Source organism: Theropithecus gelada, chromosome 20, assembly GCF_003255815.1.
Source record: "Theropithecus gelada isolate Dixy chromosome 20, Tgel_1.0, whole genome shotgun sequence".
NCBI classification, from domain to species: Eukaryota; Metazoa; Chordata; class Mammalia; order Primates; family Cercopithecidae; genus Theropithecus; species Theropithecus gelada.
The window spans coordinates 6,032,015-6,058,938 of record NC_037688.1 but is presented as its reverse complement, the minus strand read 5'-3'; the positions used below and the strand labels follow the sequence as shown (position 1 = coordinate 6,058,938).

At 40.3% G+C, this 26,924-nt stretch overlaps 2 protein-coding genes across 5 annotated transcripts in view; one reads left to right on the top strand and one right to left on the bottom strand.

The window, feature by feature from the left end:
- The window catches only part of SIAH1 (siah E3 ubiquitin protein ligase 1), a 37,214-nt gene extending 16,670 nt beyond the window's left edge, over window positions 1-20,544 (top strand). For 3 of the 4 annotated variants that reach the window (XM_025369578.1, XM_025369576.1, XM_025369579.1), the window contains one exon: window positions 18,626-20,544. In XM_025369578.1, coding sequence (XP_025225363.1) covers window positions 18,628-19,476 — 849 coding nt within the window. In that variant the 5' untranslated portion in view covers window positions 18,626-18,627 and the 3' untranslated portion in view covers window positions 19,477-20,544. Of the gene's footprint in view, window positions 1-15,154; window positions 15,668-18,625 lie in introns of those variants that run through there. The other variant, XM_025369575.1, reaches the window with a different exon arrangement.
- LONP2 (lon peptidase 2, peroxisomal) overlaps window positions 18,044-26,924 on the bottom strand; it is a 125,523-nt gene continuing 116,642 nt past the window's right edge. The window contains exons 16-17 of the mRNA XM_025369572.1: window positions 24,445-24,490; window positions 18,044-19,579 (exon numbers count right to left, since the gene is read on the bottom strand). Of these exons, the coding sequence (XP_025225357.1) occupies window positions 19,460-19,579; window positions 24,445-24,490 (166 nt within the window). The 3' untranslated portion in view covers window positions 18,044-19,459. The remainder of the gene's footprint in view (window positions 19,580-24,444; window positions 24,491-26,924) is intronic.

Below are 26,924 nucleotides of genomic sequence, written 5' to 3'. Positions count from 1 at the left end.
GTCTTAGCCTCCCAAAGTGAAGAGTATCTTTAGTTTTGTAAGAAATTGACAAACTGTCTTCCAGATTGGCTGTACCATTTTGCATTCCTACAAGCTATGAATGAGAGTTCCTGTTGCTTTGTATCCTTGGCCGGATTTGGAGGTACCACTGTTCTGGATTTCAGCAGTTCTTTTCTTATAGGTGTGTAGTGGTATTTTCTTTTTCTTTTCTTTTCTTTTTTTTTTTTTTTTTTGGGACAGAGTCTCACTCTGTTGCCCAGGCTGGAGTGCAATGGTGTGATCTCGGCTCATTGCAACCTCCACATCCCAGGTTCAAGTGATTCTCCTGCCTCAGCCTCCTGAGTAGCTGGGATTACAGGCGTACACCATGCCTGGCTAACTTTTTTTTTTTTTTTTTTAAGCAGAGAAGGGGTTTTGCCATGCTGGCCAGGTCGGTCTCGCACTCCTGACCTCAAGTGATTCAAGATTCTCCCACCTCGGCCTCCCAAAGTGGGGAATGACAGGCATGAGCCACCGCGCCTGGCCTGTGGTGGTATCTTACTGTTTTAAATTTGCATTTCTGTGATGACATGTGATGTGGAGCATCATTTCATATACTTGTTGTTATCTGTATATCTTTTTTTGGTGGGGAGTTAGTTAAGGTCTTTTTGACTGTCTTTTTTTAAGTTGGGTTGTTTTTTCATTGGTGAGTTTTTGTTTTTTGTTGTTTTATTTTTTTTTGGAGACAGAATCTTACTCTTCTTGCCCAGACTGGAGTGCAGTGGTGCCATCTCAGCTAACTACAACCTCCACCTCCCAGGCTCAAGCAGTTGTTCTCATGCTCAGCCTCCTGAGTAGCTCCTGAGTAGCTGAGATTAGAGGAATGAGCCACCATGCCCAGCTAATTTTTATATTTTTAGTAGAGACAGGGTTTTGCCATGTTGGCCAACCTGGCGAACTCCTGGCCTCAAGTGATCTGCCTGCCTCAGCCTCCCAAAGTGCTGGGAATACAGGCCTGAGCCACTGTGTTCACACACGTTTGCGTATTTTGGATAACAGTTCTTTTTCAGATACAGATATCTTTTGCAGATATTTTTTCTGTTCTCTATCTCAAAGCTGGCATTGCCTCTCTTCTTCACATTTGCATTCATTCCTTCTACCTTTAAGAGGTCTCCTTTTGGTCTCTAGCCTTACAGTCAGTTTTCCTACTGCAGTTTAAGTGAGCTTTCTAATAGGTGAACCTGACTTAAAAGGCTTTAGTGTAAAGTCCTCTAAGTTCTTGATATGGTTCGTAAGTACATAGCCTCTCCTGAGCTGGCCTCTCTTGTTACTCCCCTGCCATTTTGGACTTTACTTGCAAGCCCCTCTGATCCTATTAAGCTCTATTATCTCAGCCTGGACATCACTAGCTGAGAAGCTCTTTGTGAACTCTGCACATTGAATTGGGTGTCATCTCTGTGTTCCCATAGCACTCTGCTCGGCCCCACTGTAACATATCCTCCTGAATTATAATTTTTCTTTAGTTGTATGCCTCCCCAAATAGACTGTAATCTCTATGAGGACTTGATCATCCTTGTGTCTCAAGAGTTTAGGACTCTCTTTCTGGAACATAGGTGGTGCTCAGTAAACAGTTATTGAGTGACTGACTTTACACTGTTCTTACACTCTTCTAGCCTTTTAGTTTTGTTTTTACCAAGGCATACTGTTTTTTATAAACTTTGCCAGCCTTATTACCTGTGTTTCCTCTTTGCCCTATGCCAACTGGGTTCTTCTGTTCCTTGAACACTGCTTTAGCATCTATGTGCCTTTGCTCATAATTGTATTTAGCCTCTGAAATGTCTATTTGTGCTACTTTGGGTAGATTACTGAACCTCTCTAACCCGTAGTTCTATTAGTACATGAACATTTATTAAGTATATTGCTGTTTCTTGCCCCCGGCCCCTAGCCCCCAGCCCCCATGTCGTAATGCTAGAGTGTCAGTATAATTAAGTGGCTAAGAGGACAAGCCCTTAAGAGTCAGACCTGGATGTGTCTCTTGTCTCTATCACTTATTAGTTTTGTTTGTGACTTTAAGTTCCATGAGAGCAGGGACACTGCCTACTTTGCATCCCAAAGCACATTGCCTAACACAGCAAGTGTTTATTGTAAAAAAAATTAGTTGAGTAAGTTACTTCTCTAAATATTACCACTTACCTTCTAGTGAAGAAAGAAAGAAACAGAATTACAAATTGTGAAGTGTACTATAAAGGAGTCAAAGTGTTGAAGTGACCAGTGGGGTGGAAGGGAGACCTGGTGTCCAAGGATAAGGAGCTAGCCCTCTATTGAAGCAGGAAGGAGTACATCTTACATGGAAAGTGCAGCCAGATAAAAGCCCCATGAAGTAGGGATGAATTTGGACTGCTCTAGGACCTGAGGTGTGTTGCTGGAGCAAATGGGTAGTAGAGAGAGACAGGTTGAAGAACTGTGCAGAGGGAAAGAGAGGAGAGAGGCTGTGAAGTGTTAGCTTATGTTAGCATCTGGCTGTTCAAGGAGATTCTAGGAGAATACCTACAGCAATATTAGGACTTTTATTTTCTAAATGTAAACTATTTTGTTGACATTTAGCCTAAATACATATGGAAAAGTGCTCAAATCATGTGTACAGTTTGACAAATTTTCACAAAGGGAACGCTATTGTAACCACCTCTCAGATCGAAGAAACAAGGAGCCGCCACCTTCAAAAAAAAAACCACCTCTTGACTTTTTACACCATAGATTGACTTTGCCTAATTTTGTGCCCTATATGAATGGAACAGTACATACAGTTTGTATTCTTTCATTTCTGTTGTTGTTGTTTTTATTTTTTTGAGACAAAGTTTCACTCTTGTTGCCCAGGCCGGAGTGCAGTGGCACAATCTTGGCTCACCACAACCTCCACCTCCTGGGTTCAAGCGATTCTCCTGCCTCATCCTCCCGAGCAGCTAGGATTATAGGCATGCACCACCACACCCAGCTAATTTTTTCTTTTTTTTTTGAGACGGAGTCTCGCTCTGTCGCCCAGGCTGGAGTGCAGTGGCGCGATCTCGGCTCACTGCAAGCTCCGCCTCCCGGGTTCACGCCATTCTCCTGCCTCAGCCTCCCGAGTAGCTGGGACTACAGGCGCCCACAACCGCGCCCGGCTAATTTTTTGTATTTTTAGTAGAGACGGGGTTTCACCGTGGTCTCGATCTCCTGACCTTGTGATCCGCCCGCCTCGGCCTCCCAAAGTGCTGGGATTACAGGCGTGAGCCACCGCGCCCGGCAATTTTTTGTGTTTTTAGTAGAGACGGGGTTTCTCCATGTTGGTCAGGCTGGTCTCGAACTCCCGACCTCAGGTGATCCGCCTGCCTTGGCCTCCCAAAGTGCTAGGATTACAGGCATGAGCCACTGCGCCTGGCCTGTACTCTTTCATTTCTGTTTGGCTTCTTTCACTCAACGTTTTGTTTTTTGTGTGATTAAGGAGTATTACTTGCTTGTCCATGACAAAGTTACCAGCTGAATAGCCTTGTGTCCCAGTACTTCTTATTTTATTATTATTTTTATTTTTATTAGAGACAAGGTCTCACTATATTGCCCAGGCTAGTCTCAAACTCAAAGGCTTTAGCAGTCCTCTCGCCTCGGCCTCCCAAAATGTTGGGATTACAGGTGTGAGCCACCATGCCTGGCCTTTCTTTTGTTTTTTAAGTCGTATTCTTTTCGCTGACAATCTCAAATACTTTCTGACCAGTATTTCTAGAATGATTTTGTTTTCCTTAAATCTTCAGGAGGCTCAGCATGGTGGCTCACGCCTGTAATCCCAGCACTTTGGGAGGCCAAAGCTGGCAGATCACTTGAGGTCAGGAGTTCAAGACTAGTCTGGCCAACATGGTGAAGCCCTGTCCTTGTCTCTACTAAAAATACAAAAATTAGCTGGGCGTGGTGGCATCCCCCTGTAATTCCAGCTACTCAGAGGCTGAGGCAGGAGAATCACTTGAACCCAGGAGGCTTAGGTTGCAGTGAGCTGAGATGGTGCCACTGCACTCCAGCCTGGGCAACAGAGCAAGACTCCATCTCAAAACAAACAAACAAACACACAAAACCTTTCAGAACTTTAGGTTTAATGTTATAGACAAGGTATGACCAGAATAATGCTGGCAGAAACCTTTCATTAGATTTGTGGTTGCCCAGTCATGTTTGAACTTACTTGTTTTTTTTTGCTTATTCATTTTTGTTTTGAACAGGGAGTCTGGGCACATATGGAATGAACTAGAAAGAGAAAAACCTTTGGAGAACTAATTATATTTATAAAACAGATCTTGCAGTGAGAAATATTTTCTTAAGGAATTCAGTGCCAGTCCTGAATTTTGTAGAAAATATTTCACTGTACTTGGTATAGTTATTTATTAGTGTCACATCGACCACCTTGGTCTAGTGATGGTTGGTACAGTAAATGTAAGTGTATACTAGCTTCTCTGCGAAGACTCTACCTTGGAAAGACTACTTCAATAATTTGTTTAACAAAATGAAGTAATCCTCTCCTTGTTAAAAACTTCTTCCTGGTTTCCTTCCTTTGTATTTCGCATTGAATTTTGCTCTTTTGAATTTGGCCAGCGCTCAGGCTTGTTGAGTAAGGTAGCTTTACTTTTAAAAAATTTATCAAGGGCCCTGATTTAGCTTTGTTAGAACAACTTCACATAACTTGTCTATACAGATGTTAATTTTTGCAGGCTGTATTCTTTTGAGTTTGTGAGGAGAGGGGGCTATCATAAATTTTGTTAACTTTTAAAATGTTAAATTTAAGATATTTTTAGCCAGGTGTAGTGCCGGGCGCTTGTAATCCCAGCTACTCAGGAGGCTGAGACAGGAGAATTGCTTGAACCTGGGAGGTGGAGGTTTCAGTGCACTGAGATTGCACCACTGCACTCCAGCCTGGGCAACAGAGCGAGACTCTGTCTCAAGAAAAAAAAAAAAAAAATTAAGATTTTTTTTATAGTATAAAATAAAACGTCTACAAAATATGTAGCTTTTTGTGAATAGGCTGGTTTTAAGTTCCTGTAAGTATCCATCTATTTGAGGAATTTTAAGAAAAAAAGTGAAAGCAAGGAGAAAATCGGCTCTTGAATTCTGTATTTTATATTTTGTAGAAGTACTAGTAATTCATTAACAGAAAATGTGGAAACATAAAATGTGCACTAAAATTTTTAAGTGTAATATTTTTATTGCCAATCATTTTATGAAACATTTGAGAAATACAGAAATCCCCCCTCACCCCCAAATGATTATTTATAATCTGATTACTAAAAAGTAACCGTTGTAGACATTTTAGTGTAGTCTGTGTGTGCTTCACATTTTTTTTGTTCTACTCAGCCAAAGATATTTTAGTTTCTTTGATCTGACCTAAATTCTTGTAGTATTTCTCATGATTATCACCTCTAAGAACTATAATGTTTGAACTGTGTACTGTAATTTCAAACGATGAAATTTGTGCTTACAGTCTCTGTTTCTTACAGTTCTTGATGCTTCGTGTGACTCTAGTTCAGTGGTCCCATCTCTCTCTGGTGTCTGATTCCAGACTTGCTCTCCCTTTGATCCTGCATCTTAAACCATTAAACTACATTCTGCAGTTTGGATGTCCTTCCAGTTTCTTTTCTGTTTCATTACATGCTACATACCTGCGTACATACATGAAAATAGATACATCAATATGCATATCTATTATACTTACCTTTTTTTTCTTTAAACCTAAATGAAATTGTAATTTGTATATTCTGTGGCTTTTTTTCTGCCCCCCCATTTGAGACAGTCTCGCTCTGTCGCCCAGGCTGGATTGCAGTGGCCTGATCTCAGCTCATGGCACCCTCCACCTCCTCCTGCGTTCAAGCAGTTCTCCTGCCTCAGCCTCTCTAGTATCTGGGATTACAGGTGCCTGCCACCATGCCTGGATAATTTTTGTGTTTTTAGTAGAAATGGAATTTCACCATGTTGGCCAGACTGGTCTCCCAACTCCTGACCTCAAGTGATCTGCCTGCCTCAGCCTCCCAAAGTTGTTGGGATTACAGGCGTGAGCCACTGCGCCCGGCCTTTCCCCCCAGTTTAAACAGTTGATTCTTACATGTTAGTAGGTCTGATATATGAGTCCATTTTATTTTAAAAAGGCAGCACAGTATTCTGTTTTATGGACTGTAATTTAACTGCTTTCTTAGGATAGGGCTGTTTTCAGTTTACTGTTACAAACAGGCATCCATACATACCCACTCCTTTGCCAACATGTGTGGATTAGAGGATAGACTTCTTATTTAGAGTCTCACTGTGTCACCCTAGCTGGAGTTCAGTGGCGCCATCTTGGCTCACTGCAACCTCCATGCCCGGGTTCAAGTGATTCTCATGCCTCAGTCATCACTTTGACTTCTTTTAGCTTATTATTTTTGCATTTATCTTTGTCTTTAAATAACACGCCTCTATTGTTTTTAGATTTCAGTTTTTGGCTTTCTTTGTTGATTTCCTTTTGTGACTTTAACTCTTCTTGCCCCCATCACATGTGCATACCCTTCTCATTCCTACATTCCTAATTTAGTTAGTAACACTGCAGTTTTTTATTTGCATTATCCTGACTGTCAAAGTTATTCACAGTTTGAGCCATGTAATAAACTGATTACTTCTTTCTCTGCATTCTTTAGTTTGTATTTTTTGTTGGTAATACCTTTTTTTTTTCCTTCCTATTTTGGCTTTGTTTTCTTTTGTGCTTACTGTTAATGCTACCTCACATTCCTTGCCGCTTGTCTAAATGTTCCATCAGGTTGTTTGGATGCCTTCAGTTGCCCTCTTCTAGCATAAAGGTGTCATTATCTTCAGTAGTTTCTTCACCTTTCTCCTAGATGCAGCCTTCTGTTTATTGTAACCCTGTTCTCTTTCTTGGTTTCTTCCCTTGTATTTGAAGAGCTTATCTTCCGGGAGCTTCCTAAGAACATATCCAGGGTAGGTAGTATTTTGAAACCTTGCGTCATCATTCTGCCCTCAACACTTTCAGGATAATTGGGTATAGAATTCTAGGATATAATTTTCTTTGAGAATTGTAAAAGCATTGTTCTGTTGCTTTCTGACCCTGGATGTTGCTGACCAAAAGTCCAAAGTTCTTGTTTTCTGATTTATTTATTCACCCAAAAAATATTTATTAGAGCCTGTACTATGTGCCAGGCACTGTATTAAGTTTTTGGGATACATAATTGAGCCAGACAAAAATCCTACCTTCCAGTTGAGGACAGGGGGCGCCTATAACAACAAATAAAAAATAGTAAGTTAATTATGTAGTCTGTTAGAAGATGATACATTCTTTGCGGGGAAAAGAATAGGAGGCGTGAGATGGGCAAAGATTTAGGAGTACACAGAGGGGCAGTGGACGGGGTGCTGCTTGCTATTTTAAATAGAGGGTCTGAGAGAGTGTCATTGAATGTAACAAGTAAAGATTTGAAAGGTAGGGAGTTAGCCACGTGGATATTCAGGAGAAAAGTATTTTAAGGCACAGACCCAAAGGAGCAGCCTAGCATTGCCATTGAACAAGGAAGTCAGTGCAATGAGTAAAGGGGAACAAAGTAGGAGATGAAGTCAGAGAGTAATGGGAACACAGCACCATATTGTATCCTTATACATATTGGCCCCTTATGGGCTATTTTTAGGATTTCAGCTTTTACTCTAACATGGGTGGCCAGTGGAGGGTATAGAGCAGAGATTTATGTCATCTGATATAAAATGGAACTGGATTAATTAATTGCTGTTCTTAGAACATATTAGGTGGTGAGGGTGAGAGGCATTGCTGGAAACTAAGACTGGTTGGGAGGATATTGCAGTAATCCAGATGAGAGATACTGGTGGCTTGGACTAGATGGTAGTGGTAGAGGTAGGGAGGAATGGTTGGATTCTGAATATATTTTGAAGGGAGGTACAATAAGATTTCCTGACTGTTTTAGATGTATGTTGTGAAAGAGAAGAATCAAGGCTGACTTGAAGGCTTTTGACCTGAGTAACTGGAAGGATGGAGTCTCTATCAGTTGAAATAAGGAAGACTCTGAGTGGAGAGAGAGACTTGGGGAGGTGATAAGGAGTTTCTCTTTGGCCATCTCCCTGAAGGGGCAATTGGATGTACAAATCTGGGGTTTCAGGCAAATCTGGAGGGTTGTGTTTATTTTTAAAATCTGGGCTGGAGATAAAAAATGTGAAATCCTTAGCATGTTGATGGAATTTACTAGGAGACTGAATGAGATCATTAAAGTACCAGTGTACATAAAAGAACATCTTAGGGTGTAAGGGTGGGAGACAAGGATGGAAACAGGGAGACTGGTTTGGAAGAGATTGCAGTAATCTGTAGGCAGCTACAATTTCAATAACTTGGGGAGAAGAGCAGGAATAAAAGGAAGCTGAGGAGTGACTGGTGAGATAGGAAAACCAAGAGTATGTGAAGTCGGCGAACAGAGTATTAGCAGGAGTCCAGTGATCCGTCAACTCTGTCAGGTGTTGCTGACAGTTCAAAACTTGCAATTTAAATACAAACAAAACCACAGAACCATTGAAATTCAAATTACTGATTCAGTAAAATATTGGATACTGTTGGCTGAATTTTAGTCTTGAAACTGCACTTATGGGGTTGACTTACGGTTGCAAAATTGACTGTTACCAGGAAGGTTCTTTTTGAGTTAAGCATACCTTAATTGCCCTGTATCATGTGGTCGTATGAAATCTTAATTTTTTCACTGACATATAAGTGCTTTAGTGGAAACCATGATGGCATTTTGCGTCACACAAATGAATTATTTATGTGTTAGATCTACCTCAGTTTTTCTCTTTAGCTTGTGTAATTAGAGTACTATAGGACCAACTTAGAGCCCGTGTGGCCATAAATATGAATAGAGGCATTTAATTACATGGCTAGCAGGTGTATTCAGATGATTCAGAATGTGCTGATATGTTTTTTAGACTATTAAAAACACAAAAGTAAAATATTAAATTTTTAGAGAAATGTGAACTCCTTGTGAAACTCCTTAGTTTGAGGGAAATTAGTACAGGTTGTTAATTCTTGTGTTACATCCTTAGTTGAAGTAACTAAAATGGTTTGGCTAGAGTTTCAGGTGGTACTGCTTTTGTCAACACAGATTGTAACTATTTCAACTGAATATAATTGAATTTTAATAAGGCTCCATGATTTTTTAAAAGATGGCATTTCTTTCCTATAAATTCCATTGCTTTTTTTCTATTTCACTAGTAAAGAGTCATCAGTCAAAATGTATCGGACTCGCTAATGTGACTTTTTACCCTGTTTCTTTAATTTCTTTAGTCTTCCTAGCAATATGCTCTTTAATGCTTAGTGTAGTATCACAAACTCTATAGATTACTGCTAATTTTGATCTGCTGTAAAAATTTTTTTCTTTGTGTGTGTGTGTGTGTGTACATGCTTACCTGCCAGATTTGTCAGATGGAATGTGAAGTTGAATGTGTTGTATAGTAGAGTGTAGAACTAGGTACCATGAATTTTATAAGTAAGGTTTTAAAAAGCACAGCTTAAATGCCAAGATGGAGTATAAGAACAAGTGTGCACTGGAATATTTGAGAATTTTGTATCCTGAGAGAATATAAAACATAAGGTAGTAAATGGTTGTATTCAGATAACTAAGTAAGTAGTATTTGAATGCTTTTATCTAGACACTGAGACTTGGTTATATTGCAGATTAGTTCGTAATCAAGACTGACATAGTTTCAATAATTTTAATTTCAGGTGTGTTGCTAAGAAGTTTTAAGGTTATTTGAATTTTTTTAGTAATGTGTGGTATGAAATAAAAAGTTGAAAAAGCCTGTTTGACTCTCTGCCTGGTTCTGTTGCTCTTCTCTGCTCTTTCGTCTCCATGGTACTCACTTTGCTTTGATTTCATTATCTAATAATTTAATGGCAGACTTAGAATATGTGATTCTATCACTTTGATGGAAAGTAAAGGTTTAATTTAAAGACTTTAGGAAGTTTATTTTCTTGACAACTTTTTGTAAATATGGACAAGATGTTTTGAATGGTAAATTAAATATTTCATACCAGGGTAAGGAGAACATACATACTGTCTTTTAGGGTTATTCAAAAGAAGATGAGATTAGAGACAGCAAAACATCTGGCTGTGCTCGTATTTATTTCAAGGCGCTGTATTGCCCAGGCTGGAGTGCAGTAGCTGTTCACAGACACAATCATGGTGCAGTACAGCCTTGAACTCTTGGGCTCACATGACCCTCCCTCTTCAGCCTCTTGAGTAGCTGAGACTACAGGCATGTGCCAGCTTGCTCTTACTCGTTTTTTGTTTTTTGTTTTTTTGAGATGGAGTTTCACTCATGTTGCCCAGACTGGAGTGCAATGGTGCAATCTTGCTCACTGCAACCTCCCCTTCCCGGGTTCAAGCGATTCTTGTGCCTCAGCCTCCTGAGTAGCTGGGATTACAGGCACCTGCCACCACACCTGGCTGATTTTGGTATTGTTAGTAGAGACAAGTTTTCACCACGTTGGCCAGGCGGATCTCAAACTCCTGACCTCAAGTGATCCCGCCAGCCTTGACCTTCCAAAGTTGTTGGGATTACAGGTGGGAGCCACCACACCTGGCCTTGAAATCTATTTTCTTAAGTAAGGTGGGGATAAATGTCTAACTTTGGTCTTTGGAAAGGTTAAATGAGAACATATGTAAACCATTGAGGAGTATACCTGGCACTTAGTAGGTGCTTAATACGTGTTTGGGGCAGTTCTTCATTAATGAGAATAAAGGGAAGTCTCCACTTTGCCTCTGTGTTTAGACAACCAACAATCAAGGTCCAAGGAAAGATGTGAAAATTAAGCATGAAAACTTATATAGAGGGAGTTAAGAAGTTACAAGAGTAATGTAATCAGAATTTATGTGGCTCTTCCTACTTAAGGGAAAGGGAAGGGAGTGGCCATTCTTGCCATCAGTCTCTGTTCACTTGCTGGAGATTGAGGATACCTGTATGTTTTGGAAAATGCTTTAGCATATCAGAAAGTTATCTGCAAAGGGTTGAGAATGAAAATGGCATTAGGCTTTTCACCTACATCACTGAATAGCAGAAGACAGTGGGCATAGTTTACTTAGTTCTTAGGGAAGAGGGGTTGTGACCAGGATTCAAAGCTGTGGAATTTATGCGAGAGCTTCAGACTTAGACTAAGATGGAGAGTTAATCACTTTCGTAATCCTTTCAGAAACTTTCTTTGAAGTATTGTGATTACACCACAAAATTAAGGATTCAAGGGTAGTTAGGTTTGATTAATTGCTTTGACAAAGTTAGGAGTTTAGTACAATCTTTATTGTGCCTGGTGGGAAAGGGAAAGTTTTCCTATTGGCATGCTGAAGGGCTTGCATTGTTTTGGGGGGGGATGTTACACTTTATTTTATTGTTTCCCAGACAGAGTCTCACTCTGTTGCACAGACATAGCTCATTGCAGCCTTTACGTCCCAGACTCAGATGAGCCTCCCACCTCAGCCTCCCAAGTAGCTGGCTCTACAGCTGATGCCACCACACCCAGCTAATTTTTTTGTATTTTTTTTTGTAGAGATGAGGTCTCAGTATATTGCCTAGGCTGGTCTCAAATTCCTGGGCTCAAGTGATCCTCCCAAAGTGCTGGGATTACAGGTATGAGCCACCAAACCCCATGTATATGCTAATGTTTAGCTTGGTTGGAAGCCTCAAAATAAAATGATTTAGCAAGGGGTTGTATTTTGCTTTGAACGCATTTAAGTCAGGATTTGCCTTTCCTCTGTCTTCTGTTGACAGCAGTTTTCCTGGGTTTCCCTCATCTCCAATAATCAATCTGTCTAGACCTGTTAGTAACTTCTTCTGTAGCTGAAAAGTTTTCAGAATTATCTTCAGGAAAAATGGAGGTTTTAGGAAAAACATACAGTTTTTAAGAAATCATTTTATTGCTTTGCTACAGTTCTGCAAACTATAGATTGTTTATTGTCCTCATTATCTTATAACAGTGTTTGAGTTTTTAACTTTTGGCATTTTTAACTCGTTGAATTTTTAAGAGACTTGCCTTAATATTGTCATTGTGTGAGAAGCAAATAAATCTTAAAATAGAAGCAGTGTTTAATTAACGTAAATTTAACGTAAAACATTTTCTACATAATACCTGCCACAATGTCAGATGAGTTTGGAAAGCACCCTTTTAACCAAAAGGCATTCTGGGAACAAGAAAAACCTTAGTGTTTTGAATGGAGGAGTTTTATTTAATTAAGATTTCTAATGGAAAGAGCAAATTTGTAATCTGATACCTGTACTTTATATTTTATTGTTTCTAAGAATAATTTTTTTGTTACTAGAGGTGGGGTAGTGATAATTGCATCCTATCCTTATTTATTTATTTTTTTTGAGACGGAGTCTTGCTCTGTCGCCCAGGCTGGAGTACAGTGGCACGATCTTGGCTCATTGCAGCCAGGTTCAAGTGATTCTTCCGCCTCAGCCTCCCTTAGCTGGGATTACAGGTACACGCCACCATGCCCAGCTAATTTTTGTATTTACTTTGTAGAGACAAAGTATCACCGTGTTGGCCAGGATGGTCTTGAACTGCTGACCTCAGGTGATCCACCCGCCTCAGCCTCCCAAAGTGCTGGGATTACAGGCATGAGCCACCGTGCCCGGCTCTTTTTTGTTGTTGTTTTTTACTAAATTAAGAATAAACATGTTTTATTTTTTGCTCATTTTGACTGTTTTCATAGTTGTTAATCAGACTTTATAAAGCAGTTTATTGTCCCCTTTGGAGAAAAGATAGCTAAAAATCACCAGTATCCTCATACAGATAACTGATTCATTGGTCTGATGTTGTAGTCCTCTTGATTTCTCACCCCATCCCTCCTGTGTTCTATTTGTAACTTCATTTACAATATATTATGCTTTTTTTCCCATATCTGACTACATTTCTCCATTTTAAACTTTTATAAGTAATTTATAAAAGGAAACAAAGATTGCCACGTGGAATTGAGAATAAAAGTTTATCTTTCTACTGTTAAGTATGCATGGTAAATCAATGGCTGAATGCTCTGAAATTACTAAGACAACATTAAAGGCTGATTCTAAAATGTTTTTATTTAGATTGACATCTACTTAAACTATATACCAAACTGGGCTTGGGACGTAGGCTTTAGAAAGTATCGGTAATAGTGCATTCTTGGTAAGTTTGGGATTTTTGCCAGTTTTTGGATTCTGTGGGCTTGTCTTAAGGTACTTCTGTGAACTTTTCAGCGGTTTGTAAAACTAGTGTAAATAAATATTCTACCCAGTTGAGAATTAAGGTTTATTGTGCTAAAAATTAAATGGTGGTTGATTCTTGGCAGACATGTTTGATCACCTTTGCAAGCTTAAGGCATCTTTTGGAGTGTGTGTCTTGGAATCTACAAATTCTAAGTTTCTAATTGATGACTTGGCAATTAAATCCGGTCTCAGCTCTAAACTTAAATATTCTGGAATATGTACCACCCGTGATACACATAAATTACCCATCTCAATCTAGACAAAAGCCATTTGAGTCTGGAAACAGTCCAGTTTTATAGCTGAATAACTAGGGGAGCCTGGGTTTGAATCCAAGTGTAGATGACTCTAGAATGCTTCCACTTTTCTAACTTAATTAAGTAGAGGGGCCTGTCTATAGATGAGTGGTTTTCAGAAGTGTGCTGTAAGGCTCTGTACAGATCTTTTGGAGTTTGGTAAACAGTGAAATATCTTTTGCTTGAGAAATAATCAGTCATCTTTTTGTTGTATACATTTTGGTTCTCTCATAGTTCTGTGGAAGTTTCTCTAAAATATATGAAATTTTCTTCTCTAGGGAAATTTAAGACCTGTTGAATGAATAAATATTAGAAAATAAAAATACAGACCGGGCACAGTGGCTCAGTACTTTGGGAGGCCAAGCAGGCAGATTGCTTCAGTCCAGGAGTTCGAGACCAACCTGGGCAACATGGGGACTCCCTGTCTCTACAAAAAATGCAAAGAAAATTAGCGAGAGTGGTGGTGCCAGCCTGTGGTCTTAGCTACTGGGGAGATTGAGGTGGGAGGATTGCTGGAGCCCAGAAGACCCAGGCTGCAGTGAGTGTAGTTTGTGCCACTGCACTCAGACCTGGGCAACAGTGAGACCCCGTCCCAAGAAAAAAGAAAAAAAAAATAGTTCTGGCACGACTGTGTCTATTTTCAATTATATTTCTTTTCCTAATGTTGTTTTGTGTAGCCTGTATTGTAAAATGAGGTTGAGGTGATTGGACACACTGTTAATAGAGTGAGGAAGTGGGTAGAGTTAAAATTTCTTGCTGAAAGTGGGTAATCTGTAGTTCCTTGCATTGGGTTCACTCCTCACTGCCAGCTCTTGCTGCATTTGGAGGCTGCCCTAAGCATGATGTAATGACAGGTTAAACCTCTGCACGCACTAGCTGATGCAATGCAAATCTGAGGCCCAGGACTTTATTGGGGCAAGGGTAATGCTTGTTTAAAAACAAAACAAGCTACTCTGTGTTTAATGAGGCCATTTAAGATGGCTTTCCCAGAGTGGGAAGAGTATAATCTCTTAGGAGGTTTAAGTAGGAGTTTAATGTGGCAGAAGTGTGCTTACAACTTTTCCTGCGAAGTCTTTTCACAGCGGGGAAGGAGAGTTTAAAATATAGTGCCCATAGGAGTAGAAATGAAGTGAGCTAGAATTGAGTAAATATGGTAGTTGATGCCCGGTAAATAGCTGTTGAATGAATTAGGGAGAATGTTTTCACTCTAAAAATTTAGAGTTTGCATGATGAACCGGGAATGTAGCGCCGGTGTGGGCACGCATTTCCCAGATACGCTGTAGCTCTTAGATCGAAACCGTGAGAAACTGCCGATATTCGACTGTTGTGACCTACCGAAAACAGCATGGTTCTACCTAATTTTAAACTGGTGGAAATGCTGAGGAAGGCTTGATGTCGCTGGGGTGGGATGGGGTCAACAGCGGGGTGGCGGGGCCCCGCCCTGGGCTGCGGGGCGGGGCTTGCGGGCACAGCCCCACCCCTGCGCGAGCAAGACGGGCACCGCCCTGCGCGCTGCGCGCCCTGAGCTGGCCCTGGCGCCCCGGGTTGGAGTGGGCGTTCCCAACGCAGGCCCAGCCCCGGCCGAGGCTCCAAATGGCTCTCCAGCAGGCAGGCTTCTGCAGTAGCCCCTGAGCTGGCTCAGGGAGCGCACTTCCTTCGCAGCGAGCGCGTCGCCCCCTGCATCCCCGGCCTCCACCGGAGCTGGGCAGTAGCCTACGGAGTGAATCTGGAGAAGACAAACTTGGGAGACAGACGAAAGCTTAGGGCACACTGGAGGACAGCGCAGCTGTGGCTCCCATTTTTGGAGATGCAGCCGAATTTGAGCTCACAGGGAGGTGTGGTTGCCTCCTGGGGATGGGAAGGCTTCCTTTCTCCACCTCTGTAACTCGTGCTTCTGAGAAGTAAATGGATATTTGGATCCTGACCTCAGACGCGAATTTGGGTCTTCTGTGCTTAGGAGCAGAAAGTGCCCAGGAGGGGCCTGTTCCTTTACTTCTTGGGGGAAACGCAATGCGCGGCCTGACTTCTCATGACGGGAAAGGCTACTCCACCTTCTCTGTACTCCTGGAGGGGAGTCTTGTTCACATGTTTACCAGCGGCCAGGACAAGGAAGAGAAAAGGTATTGACATTAAGAGGATAGGTTGCTGAGGCTATGAAGCTTGAACGCTATTAGTCAGTGGAACCTGTCTGGCTTAGGGAATGGCTGCAGCAGAATCCAGCCGTTTCCGAGGTTCTCAGTCATGTTTCATTTGGGTTGCTGTGCTTTTTTATGTTTAAATCAAACTTCAGGTTACGTCATGACTTCTGCAGGGCTGTCCTTAGTTCCTACTGCAGGGCGGCTGTGTGGTTGGGATTCCTTTTCTGTTTCAAGATGGAGCTGGGTTCCACCCTTGGAGCTTTGAGAGGCTTTAGCAGTTGCTGTCCTGTAATACCTCCATTCACAAGAAATACCGTTCACATTTCAGTTCTTTTTCACACTTTGAATAGGAGTTAAAATGTGCTTTCTATAGTGTTTGGAAAATGGTAAAGATACATTGTGAGCCTGAACTGTTGATGATAAATGTATAACTATTGCTAGGTCAAGAAATTGTGAACAACAGTGTTTTTCTTGGTCTGTAGCTATGTTGTGTTAAATATAAACTGAGTTTACTGCCCTTGGATGTGATTCCTTGGTTTGGTTTAGTAATCTGAAAGGCATTGGTTGACTAGACTGTTTTGTGCCCAAGGAACCACTTTGTAATTGTTATGCTGCTTACTGAAGTAAACTGGACCATGCAGTAGGCATACAGCATACAGCCAGGGTGTTTTGGCAATACTGAGCCCACTGTTTTACAAGTGACATAAAATGGATGTCATATGTACAAAGAATCTACTCAGAGGGAAACTGGATTACAGGAGAGCTCCTTTATAGTCCTTTGTCAGGGGACAGAACACCTGGGTCACACTGGGCTTCAGATGAGAGTTGATTCATGTTCTGAGTCCGTATGATGAGACACATTATGATGGAATTCTGTCACTTTTGTTGCCTCTTGAACTTTAAAATATCCTTTTAGTGATGTGGAATTAATCTTTATTTTTCCTTCACCTTAAGCCCTCATTTAAGCTATCAGTTGGTAACCACTTGGGTAATCTAGAAACCAAGTTGCATTTACTTGGTCACATTGGTAACCAACATTGTTTCTTAAAAGTTCCCTGCAACAGAATAATGACTATAATTGAATTAAAACATTAATTTTGAAGCTTTAATTTTGTAATATGGCTTAGTGGCCGGGCGCAGTGGCTAATGCCTGTAATCCCAGCACTTTGGGACGCCGAGGCCGGGGAATCACGAGGTCAGGAGTTTGAGACCAGCCATGGTGAAACCCCGTCTCTACTAAAAAATACAAAAATTAGTCGGGCATGGTGGTGGGCACTTGTAATCCCAGCTGCTTTTGAGGCTGAGGCAGGAGAATTGCTTGAACCTGGGAGGCAGAGGTTGCAGTGAGCAGGCGCCATTGTACTCCAGCCTGGGCAACAAGAGCAAAACTCCATGTCAAAAAAAAAAAAAAAAAAAAAAAAAGAATATGGCTTAGTAGAGTTACTAGGAGTGCACTCTTAGGACATCGACTGATCTTTTTTCCACCCCCAAGACAAATAGTGGCCTGCAATATCCCAGCCCAGGTAGCTTCCTGGGAAAAGTTGCTTGTTTTATGTTTGACTCAGCTTGACTAGTTACATTGTCGATTATTTCTTCCAGATGACATTTACCTGTTAAATAATGTTGATTACTCTGCTGATGAATGTTTCAGCAACGCTGGAGAACCCTAGGCTGCAAGGGGTTCTTCACCTGTTGACTTCATCCCCCACCCCCAGTATAGTATATTATCTCTGCCGTGCTGTCATCTTTGTTCTTTCCTTTTTCACTGTCTCTTCCTGACTCTCCTCCTTTGTTCATTATGTCTGATACATATTGTGGATTGAAAGTGGAACAGAAAGATGTACTTTCTCTACCAGACTAAAAAGTTTTGAGATGGCCCTCCATTTCTCCTATGTCTCCCTTCACCTTTGTTGTGTGTTTATTTTTATATTTTTGCTACCTTCACTAGCGAGTACATCCCCTCACTCTTGAGGTGGGCACTAATCAGTAAGAAATAAGATTAATACCTGGCTGATGATAATTTGGGGGGAAGACTTAATTAGGTAAAGATGGATAATGGGATGGCAGCAGACCTTTCCCCTTGTGACCCCTCCCCTCATTCCCAAAGCACACCTCTAGAGTAGATAATGGCTTACCATTAAGAAGAGTTAATGGAAGGTTCTCTGATTCTTTGGCATTGGAACTACACTTGGCCCGCGGTATCCTCGGAAGATTAGTTCTAGGACCCCCTTCCCCATACCAAAACCTGAGGATGCTCAAGTCCCTGATAGAAAATGGTGTCGTATATGTATGTGCATATTCTCCTGTATAATTTAAATTATCTCTGGATTACTTAATACAATGTAAATAATACGTAAATAGTTGTTATAGACTGTATTTTAAAAATTTTGTATTATTTGTAAATTTTTCTGAATATTTTCAATCCATTGGCTGTGGTGAAGTCCTTGGATGCAGACCGTGTGAATACAGAGTGCCGATTTTATCCAGGACTTCACCTGTAACTCCCTATACCTATCAATAGCTGACTCCAAATTAGAAAGAAATAAGAGTAAGGGAGTCTCAGGGAGAGAGTCCTAGCAAAATGGATTCGATTAAACTTCAGTTCCTTGTATAGTTTCTCTAGTTGTTTATGGTCCATCTTCTATTTTAGCATTTATTATTCCATGTAGTCTATCCAAAGACGATTAAGGGAGTTCCAAATGTTTTCTGGAATATTTTGAAAAGAGAGCTTATCCAGTGTACAGATCCTAATAAAGTGCACATTCAGTGTAATTTTATTTTTTAGTATGTTACTTTTTAAATTCTATTTATTTTTCTTTCTCTTTTGCTCAGTAAATTTTGCATGAAACTTTAAAAGTACTTCTGGCATGTAAACATTATTTGTAAAATAAGTCATGGTTATAATTATTTTTCTCCTGCCTCCTTATGTATTTATTTCAGAAATGAGCCGTCAGACTGCTACAGCATTACCTACCGGTACCTCGAAGTGTCCACCATCCCAGAGGGTGCCTGCCCTGACTGGCACAACTGCATCCAACAATGACTTGGCGAGTCTTTTTGAGTGTCCAGTCTGCTTTGACTATGTGTTACCACCCATTCTTCAATGTCAGAGTGGCCATCTTGTTTGTAGCAACTGTCGCCCAAAGCTCACATGTTGTCCAACTTGCCGGGGCCCTTTGGGATCCATTCGCAACTTGGCTATGGAGAAAGTGGCTAATTCAGTACTTTTCCCCTGTAAATATGCCTCTTCTGGATGTGAAATAACTCTGCCACACACAGAAAAAGCAGACCACGAAGAGCTCTGTGAGTTTAGGCCTTATTCCTGTCCGTGCCCTGGTGCTTCCTGTAAATGGCAAGGCTCTTTGGATGCTGTAATGCCCCATCTGATGCATCAGCATAAGTCCATTACAACCCTACAGGGAGAGGATATAGTTTTCCTTGCTACAGACATTAATCTTCCTGGTGCTGTTGACTGGGTGATGATGCAGTCCTGTTTTGGCTTTCACTTCATGTTAGTCTTGGAGAAACAGGAAAAATACGATGGTCACCAGCAGTTCTTTGCAATCGTACAGCTGATAGGAACACGCAAGCAAGCTGAAAATTTTGCTTACCGACTTGAGCTAAATGGTCACAGGCGACGATTGACTTGGGAAGCGACTCCTCGATCTATTCATGAAGGAATTGCAACAGCCATTATGAATAGCGACTGCCTAGTCTTTGACACCAGCATTGCACAGCTTTTTGCAGAAAATGGCAATTTAGGCATCAATGTAACTATTTCCATGTGTTGAAATGGCAATCAAACATTTTCTGGCCAGTGTTTAAAACTTCAGTTTCACAGAAAATAAGGCACCCATCTGCCTGCCAACCTAAAAATCTTTTGGTAGGTGGAAGCTAGACACATGAAGGTAAATGAAAGGAAAGGCTGTTAAATACAGGAAACAGTTGCATGTAGTAACACTAATATATTTAAAAATAAGTCAACAGTAAACCACTGAAAAAATATATGTATATACACCCAAGATGGGCATCTTTTGTATTAAGAAAGGAAGCATTGTAAAATAATTCTGAGTTTTGTGTTTGTTGTAGATTGTATTGTTGAAAAATAGTTTTTTTGTTTTGTTTTGTTTTTGCGTGGGAGTGTGTGCGTGCGTGGGTGTGTGCGTTTGGGTTTTTTTCCTTTAACTGACAAGCCATCTTGAGTGGTCATGGGCCACTGCTTTTCCCCTTTGTGAGTCAATACATAGTGCTGCTGTGTGCTTTTTTGTGTGTGTATTTGCTAATTTTTATTAATTTTAGTTTTTCATTAAATAAATTTGACTTTCTGTAATTCAGGTTTTTCTTCACTTTTTTTGTACCATTTTAAAGTTAGTGTCTTTTGATATGCATACTTGTTATGGTAAAAGTTTATAACATGTGTTCAATATTTTCTTTTCCCCCATTAATCAGTTCATTAGAAATATTTTAAAATCAGCTACTTTGTGAAGCTATGAGTTCCAGAAAGTAAAGGTGACATCGGAAAAATGATCAAAAGCTATTTAAAGCATCTGTAAGATGGTCTCTCTCTTTCTCTCTTCTACGGATGAGTCACACCTTTGAGCTTAATCTTTGAAAGGTTAGAGAATAAATTGATTTTTATAAGTACTGCAAATCAGGCTTTTGTTTCCTTTTTCAAATATCTTGGATAAATCACATGTTTAAAATTTGTTCTTGTATTTATTGGTTTTGCAAAAGAAGGCATCGTCATGCACAGTATTTGTAATTAAAAGCAAATCGTTTGTTTAAAAAGGCAGTTTGCAAAAAAATGTTTTTGGTCTTTTATAATTCTCATTAAAAGAATTTCTGGCAAATTAAAAAAATCTTACTGTGTCTGCTTTAGCTCTAAGTTTGATAAAATCCAAAGTTATTTTCCTGTTTCATTCCGTACTTTAATTATATAGCAGAAAGCTGTGTGTTGTCATTTTTAAGTGTGGTAGAGTTATACTCTAAATCACAGCAAATAACTGGGTATATGGCTTCTGGATTACAGTCTTTCCCATGCTCTGCCCCTCTTGCCCACATTTTGATTCTTACAACTGTCAGGAGAATGACTAAAATGCTGACCACTTTTCACCTCTTTAAAAAAGCACAATGAAATAATAAATTTACTATTTCATAGCCTAGTGGTTAAGAGCCTTGGTTCTGCAGCCAGACTTCAGGCACCTAAGTGCCAGTCTCGGCTCTACCCCACTAACCAGCTGTGTGACCTTGGGCCCCAGTTTCCTAATGTGTAAAGTGGGGTTAAATTATGGTAGATACTTAAAAAGTTTTAATGGGGTACAGGTATGTTACCTGAAACAGTGCTTTGTTCATATCAGCATCCAGTGAATGTTAGCTACCATTATGCCTTTAGTACCATGTAGTTAACTGTTGCTAATTACTTTGAGGCACATGGCAAGATTCTGAAATTGCCTTCTGAATAGTGAAAGATAATTTTGTGTGGTTTGTATTGGTACTGTAAGCCTAGAAAGTTAATGAAAATTTGGACTTCACCCTTATCCCACCACTGATTCTGGATAATTTTGGGTAAGAGTTTATTTCTATTATCCATTTTCAGAAAAGATGATTGTGTAGTCTCATCCTTATGTCAATATTATCTTTTGAACTGGTTATAATGTGCTTGTGGAGCCTTTGTTCTTTTTTTTTTTGAGACGGAGTTTCACTCGTCGCCCAGGCTGGAGTGCAGTGGTGTGATCTTGGCTCACTGCAACCTCGGCCTCCCGGATTTAAGTGGTTCTCCTTCCTCAGCCTCCACAGTAGCTGGGACTATAGGTGCGTGCCACCATGCCCGGCCAATTTTTGTATTTTTAGTAGAGACGGTTTCACCATGTTGGCCAAGATGTTCTGGATCTCCTGACCTTGTGATCTGCCTGCCTCCCAAGTGCTGGGATTATAGGCGTTAGCCACTGCGCCCAGCCTTGCGTAGCCATTTTTATGGTGAAAGAGAATAACAGTTCAACCACAGATTTATATTCAGGTCTGTTCATTAGCATATGTGCTTGGAAAAAGCGACTTTTATTCCATATTTAATGTTGTATGGTAAAAGGATTACTTAACAATATGTAAAAGGGCTCCCAATATCTTTCAGAATAAAAGTGGCTGGGCACTGTGGCTCATACCTGTAATCCCAGCACTTTGGGAGGCCACGGTGGGCAGATCACTCAAGGTCAGGAGTTCGAGACCAGCCTGGCCAACATGGTGAAACCCTGTCTCTACTAAAAGTACGAAAAAGCCAGGCATGATGGCACACCCTATTAGGGAGGCCAAGGCAGAACCCCTTGAATCCAGGAAGCGGAGGCTGCAGTGAGCCAAGATCGTATCACTACACTCCAACCTGGGTGACGGACTGAGACTTGGCTCAAAAAACAAAACATTGGGTATATTCGTGGAGGTATATCATTTTGTAGTTTTAGTATTTTAAAGTATGTTGATTATAAAGTATGTGTCCATCATGTAGACTTTGGAAATTATAAAACTGCACATACAATTGAGATCTGTAGTCTTGCTATTCACTCAGAGGTGGTTTTTCCAGTTTTTTATGTGTATGTGCATGTGCTCATCCTCTGTCACCCAGGCTGGAGTATAATGGTGCAGTCAGCTCACTGCAGCCTCAAACTCCTGGGCTCAAGTGATCTTCCCACCTCAGCCTCTTGAGAGCTGAGAGTACAGGTGTATAGCATCATGCTTGGCTAATTAAATTTTTTTGTAGAGATGGGGTCTCGCTATGTTGCCCAGGCTGGTCTCAAACCCCTTGGGCTCAAGTGATTCTCCTGCCTTGGCCTCTTAGAGTGCTGGAATTACAGGCATGAGCCCCTGACTCCAGCCACATGTTTATTTTCAAAGGTACTGGGAGCCCTTTCATCACACAACATGCTCATCTGAGTGTTTCACCACTTTAATAATCTTGGAAGAACAATTTTTGTTTATGAGGATTCACTGTAGTTTTAGGTTCTTGTTGGATATTTACTTGGTAATTTATTGTTGGTTATTTATAAATAAACCATGAACATATCTGTATGTTTTCTGTGTATAGTCTTGGGATTATTTTTTACATACTTCATCATTGCTTTCTGGAGAGGTTCCAGAGGACACCAGTAGCAGTGTGAAGTTTTCCATTTTCATTTTCACCTCATGGTTTGCTAATTTAAGCAAATTAAGGTAGTACATTTTGTGTTTGACAGTTAATAAGCTTGACATTTTAGTATTAATTTGCATTTAGGTCTTCATATTCTTAGTCTATAGAGGTAAAATCTATAGCCATATTTCGTGGTCCATTACACATTTGATTTATGAGGCATAACTCTTGTCCTGAAGTTGCTTGTTATAATGAAGACTTCTTCCATTTCTTTTGATGTCTTCTTTCAGGCTGTATATGGGGTAGGTATGGGAGATACTCATTAACTTTGTTCTGTTGCTTTTACACCCTTAAACTTGAAATTGTCCTATTTAATCATGGGCCAGTTTGGTATGTTCATTGTTGGGGAACAGTTTTTCCTTTGTGAGCAATTTTTTATTATAATATGTATGATTTTAAGACCCACATTTCTGCAAACTTCAAACTTACATAAGTGGCTGTAGATAGCTTAGCTCACGAAAATAATAGTGTGCCGCCTCCAACCCCCAAAAGCTCTTCATATTCAGGAACATCTGCAGTGATTCTACTAATGGTAGAATTTTATTTCACACTCCTGATTGGAAGAATTGGTAAGTAATCCAAATTAAGAAAACAGTGGATCAAATTCAGCATACCTGGGGGGTCAGTCTGTGACTGCTGCATTAGAATGGACATAAAAGTAATGTCGGAATTCGACAGGGTGAATAGTGCATATGAACTACCATGCAGGACTGTGGTCATTTGTATAGATTAAACATGAAAGGTACAGATAGATTGTTACAGAGACTCGGATTTTGAAGCTTGGTCATTCCCCTCCCCACTTATCCAGTGTGCATGTTCAAAACACAAAGGATTATTTGGTATTTTACTGCTTATGATCCTAACCTGAATTTACCAAAAGAAATGTACATTTATCTAAAAATGGCACCATCCAAACATTCCTTATCAAGCATCTACTAAGATTTGGTGGCAAACAGTATAGGCTGTAGATTCTAACTGCCTGGGTTGACTTCTGACCCTGTATCTACCGGTTTTTATTTAAATACCATCTCTGCCTGGTCCCTCCTCCATAAACAGGTATGGTGTCCACTGCGTAAGGGAATGAGGAAGGCTAGATGTGCTATAAAGTGCTTATTATGCCTGGCACGATACCCCAATGTCTTGCTGAACCAAATATTTTCGCTATCCTTACATAGCTCTAGAAATTTGACAAAGAAAATATACTTTATTATCATAGAAGTACTTTTCTTAGGCCTTTCTAAATTCTGAAAAGCATAACAGGTTTACAGATATAATGGAGTGAAAGGACACCTGGTTTTGGGGTCACATTTTGACAGGCTTGCACTGTCATGTCAGGATGAGAATTTAGCCTCAAGAGTTTGTATTGCCTAGAAATGTGCTGACAATGTTACAGTTGAACTTAATACAAAAGATTTTGTTAGATCCCAAAATGTTAAACACATTGAGTAACTATTCTTTAGTTCATTAAGTACAAACTATAGTATGTTCCAAAGAAATGAATTTTTATGGCAAATAAAGCTTTTCCTAAAATTGTTTTAGAAGTCCTTTTGTTGGTAACATTTAAAACATCTCAATGACCGCTCACCAGATTTGCCTGTTGTCTATTCAGACTCTCTTGATATTTCCTTCCTCTTTCAGCGTTTTTTTTTTTTTTTTTTTTTTTTTTTTAAGTGCAGTTTTCATTGTGGGATCCACCAAATGTTAGTAAAACAAAAAATGAGCATTAATGTTGCACTATAAATCATCAAATTGGATAATGACTAACTAGTCGTCTGTTTTAAGCTGCTGGATACAATTTTCATGGGGATAGGAACTGAAGTACTTCAAATAATGTGAGCTTAAACATGTTACTTCTTTGAAACAACCAAAACTACTTGATGTTTAACATCTAAAATCCTGGTTAAAATAAATTCTAGATTTGGAAAGGGAATTGGCAAAACTAACATTCTTTGTAGCAAAATGTCCCTTAGTAATAGTCAAGTTGACCTCATTTCAATAGTTCATAAAGGAAAATCCAAAGCCCTCAGCAGTGAATTACCTGACCACATAGTTGATTGTGGTCACTGTAAATCCAGACAAATCACCTAGTACTGGAAGCTCACGGTGGTAGACTTCACTATCACATTACTTTAACTACGGTCACGGATTTCTCAACTGACGTGAACTATTTTAGGAACAATCACAAAGATGACATTCTTCACTGTATTTGCATTTGTAACCACCAAGCAAGTAGGGATCTACCCCTGACGCAAGGTTTGAGGTAAGGTTCAGAGGGACCACTAAAGGGGCAGAGCCGAGTAAAAACATGGATGCCTCCAGTGGACAGTGTAGAATTTCTTGATAAAGCACCTAAAGCTTTAGTTTTAATACTTGAAAAGTTTTAAAAACCCATGCATAAAATGTGGAATACTGGTAAAATACACATATCCCTAGGTCTAGTGAACTAAAATTCCTAGAGTTAATAATTTTCAATAAAAAATCCAGCATAATTATTGTGATACAGGGGTCTTTGCTAGAAAAAGATGCTCAACATCACTAGTCATTAGGGACATAGAATCAAAATACGTCACAGCCATTTGGAGGGCTATTATAAAAAACCCAGAAAATTAGTGTTGGCAAGGATGTGGAGAAACTGGAACATTTGTGCATTGCTGGCGGGAATGTCAAATGGTGCAGCTGCAGTGGAAAAGTTTGGCAGTTCTCAAAAAAGTTAAACAATTATCCTGTTGTCTTAGTCATCTGTGTTAACCGTAACAGAATACCTGAGACTGGGTAATTTAAAAGAACAAATTTATTTCTCATAGTTCTGAAGACTGAGAAGTCCACGATCAGCGTGCTGGCGGACTGGTATCTGTTGAGGACCCAGTCTCAGCTTCTAGGATGGGGCCTGTTGCTGTGTCATCGTATGGTGGAAGGGAATCGAAGGGCAAAAAGGAGGTAATTGGTTCTCTTGAGCCCCTTTATAAAGGCACTAAATCCATTAATGAGGGTGGAGCTCTCATGACATAATCACCCCCTAAAGCCTCACCTCTTAGTAACACATTGGTGGTTGCTTCAACATATGAATTTGGTGGAGAGACATTCAGACCTTAGCATATGTGATCTAGCAATTCCGCTCCTGTATATGTATCCCTAAAGGACCAAAGGGACTTCGAGAGAGATGTGTACACCCATGTTCACAGCATTATTCATAACAGCCAAGAGGAGGAAACAATCAGCAGATGAGTGGTAAACCAAATGCGGTCTATGGATATAATGGCGTATTATTTGGCCATAAAAAGTTTTGGTATTTGCTACCACATGGCTTTTTCCCAGGGAAAGTATTATTTTTTGACAAAACACCTTGATAGGTCATGGTTCAACAAGGCAGAGATGTGAAACAGAAAGCTAACTTGCAAATAATAAAAAGATGGGAGTTCCTTTGAGCTAAAGTGGCAGAGGAGGAAGAGGTTCATCCCTACCCATCTGCCCCCTCATTATTCTGAAGAAAAACAGTAGCCTGACCCTCCAGATCTTTCTTTTCTGGAGGACACTGGGTGAAAATTAGTTGCCCCAGTGACTATTCGAGCAGCTGATGGCTTGCTAAGTAAGAATGCCAGTCACAAAAGGGCAACTCTTGTTTAATCCCATTCATATGAAGGCAAATTCAGAGAGAAAGTGAAGTAGTGGTTACCAGGGTCTGGGGTGAGGGTGGAATTTGGAACTCTTTTTAGGTACAGAGTTTGTTTGTGGTGATAAAAAATGCACGTAAGCCGGGTGCGGTGGCTCGCACCTGTAATCCCAGCACTTTGGGAGGCCGAGGTGGGCAGATCACTTGAGGTCGGGAGTTTGAGACCAGCCTGGCCAACATGGTGAAACCCTGTCTCTACTAAAAAATACGAAAATTAGCCGGGCATGGTGGCACACACCTGTAGTCCCAGCTACTTGGAAGGCTAAGGCACGAGAATCGCTTGAACTGGAGAGGCAGAGGTTGTACCGAGCCGAAATCATGCCACTGCACTCCAGCCTGGGTGACAGAATGAGACTCCGTCTCAAAAAAAAAAAAAAAAAAAAAAAAAAACACAG